Source organism: Penaeus monodon, chromosome 17 (assembly GCF_015228065.2).
Source record: "Penaeus monodon isolate SGIC_2016 chromosome 17, NSTDA_Pmon_1, whole genome shotgun sequence".
Classification (NCBI taxonomy): Eukaryota; Metazoa; Arthropoda; class Malacostraca; order Decapoda; family Penaeidae; genus Penaeus; species Penaeus monodon.
Genome location: NC_051402.1, coordinates 49,732,132 through 49,733,541, shown reverse-complemented (window position 1 = coordinate 49,733,541; position 1,410 = coordinate 49,732,132). Strand labels below are relative to the sequence as shown.

The following is a 1,410-nucleotide window of genomic DNA, read 5'->3' as shown; positions in this document are numbered from 1 at the left end:
TTGGAGAGGAGATAGGCCCCACCAATCGCATTTGAGCCTTGAGTACGTGGTAGGGTCCCCAGTTCCTTTCCACGGAGAGTGCCGGTGTTACCTTTTAGGTAATCATTCTCTCTATTTTATCCGGGCTTGGGACCAGCACTGACTTGGGCTGGCTTGGCCACCCAGTGGCTAGGTAGGCAATCGAGGTGAAGTCCTTTGCCCAGGGAACAACGCGCCGGCCTGTGACTCGAACCCTCGAACTCAGATTGCCGTCGTGACAGTCTTAGTCCGACGCTCTACCATTCGGCCACCGCGGCCTTGACGATCATGGGCTTCCATGATTTTTTTCTTGGCAATTTTAAAGCGGCGGGTTTTCATTGCCTTCCGCCCGGTGTTTTTATCGAGTCACCATCTCTATTTACCCGGCACTGCTTGGCTACCCAGTGGCTAGTAGGCAATCGAGTGAAGTTCCTGCCCAAGGGAAACAACGCGCCGGCCGGGGACTCGAACCCTCGAACTCAGATTACCGTCGTGACAGTCTTGAGTCCGACGCTTTTAACCATTCGGTTAGAGCGTTTTGTATATATATATATATATATAATATATATATATATATATATATATATATATACATATATATATATATATTTTATATATATATATATATATATATATATTATAAAATAATATAGATACATATGTATATATTTTATCTTCTTTTAACGGTAGTTCATGTCTGAGCCGCCGTGGTCACAGCATGATACTTAATTGTGTTTTCATGTTGTAATGCTCTTGGAGTGAATACGTGGTAGGGTCCCCAGTTCCTTTCCACGGAGAGTGCCGGTGTTACCTTTTTTTAAATAATCATTCTCTCTATTTCATCCGGGGTTGGGACCCGCACTGACTTTGGGCTGGTTTGGGGCCCCCCAGTGGCTAGGGAGGCAATCGAGGTGAAATTCCTTTCCCAAGGGAACACCACCGGCCGGGGACTTTGAACCTCGACTCAATTGCCCTCGTGGCAGACTTGGGCCGACGCTCTAACCCTTCGGCCACCGCGGCCCTTTGGGGACATGGCTTCCTGATTTTTCTTGGCAATTGAGCGTGGTTTGCCTTGCCTTCCGCCCGGTGTTTTTTTTTTTTTTTTATCGGTCACCCTCTCATTTCCGGACTGACTGGCTTGCTTTGGCACCCGGGCTAGCAGGGATCGGGTGAGTTCTGCCCAAGGGAAACAACGCGCCAGCCGGGACTCGACCCCCGAACTCAATTACCGTCGTGACATATATATTATATACAATATTATTATATATATAATATTATATATAATATTATATATATATATATATATATATATATATCAACATCGTATTTTTTATATATTTGTATATATTATATATAAAATATTATATATATATATATAAAATATATATAAAT

The 1,410-nt window shown here is 43.7% G+C and overlaps 1 protein-coding gene across 1 annotated transcript in view; it reads right to left on the bottom strand.

Annotated features, from left to right (window-relative positions):
• Nucleotides 1-1,051, bottom strand: part of LOC119583407 (DDB1- and CUL4-associated factor 1-like) — a 10,335-nt gene extending 9,284 nt beyond the window's left edge. The window contains exon 1 of the mRNA XM_037931876.1: nucleotides 1,022-1,051. Within this exon, the coding sequence (XP_037787804.1) occupies nucleotides 1,022-1,051 (30 nt within the window). The remainder of the gene's footprint in view (nucleotides 1-1,021) is intronic.
• Nucleotides 1,052-1,410: the final 359 nt, after the last annotated feature.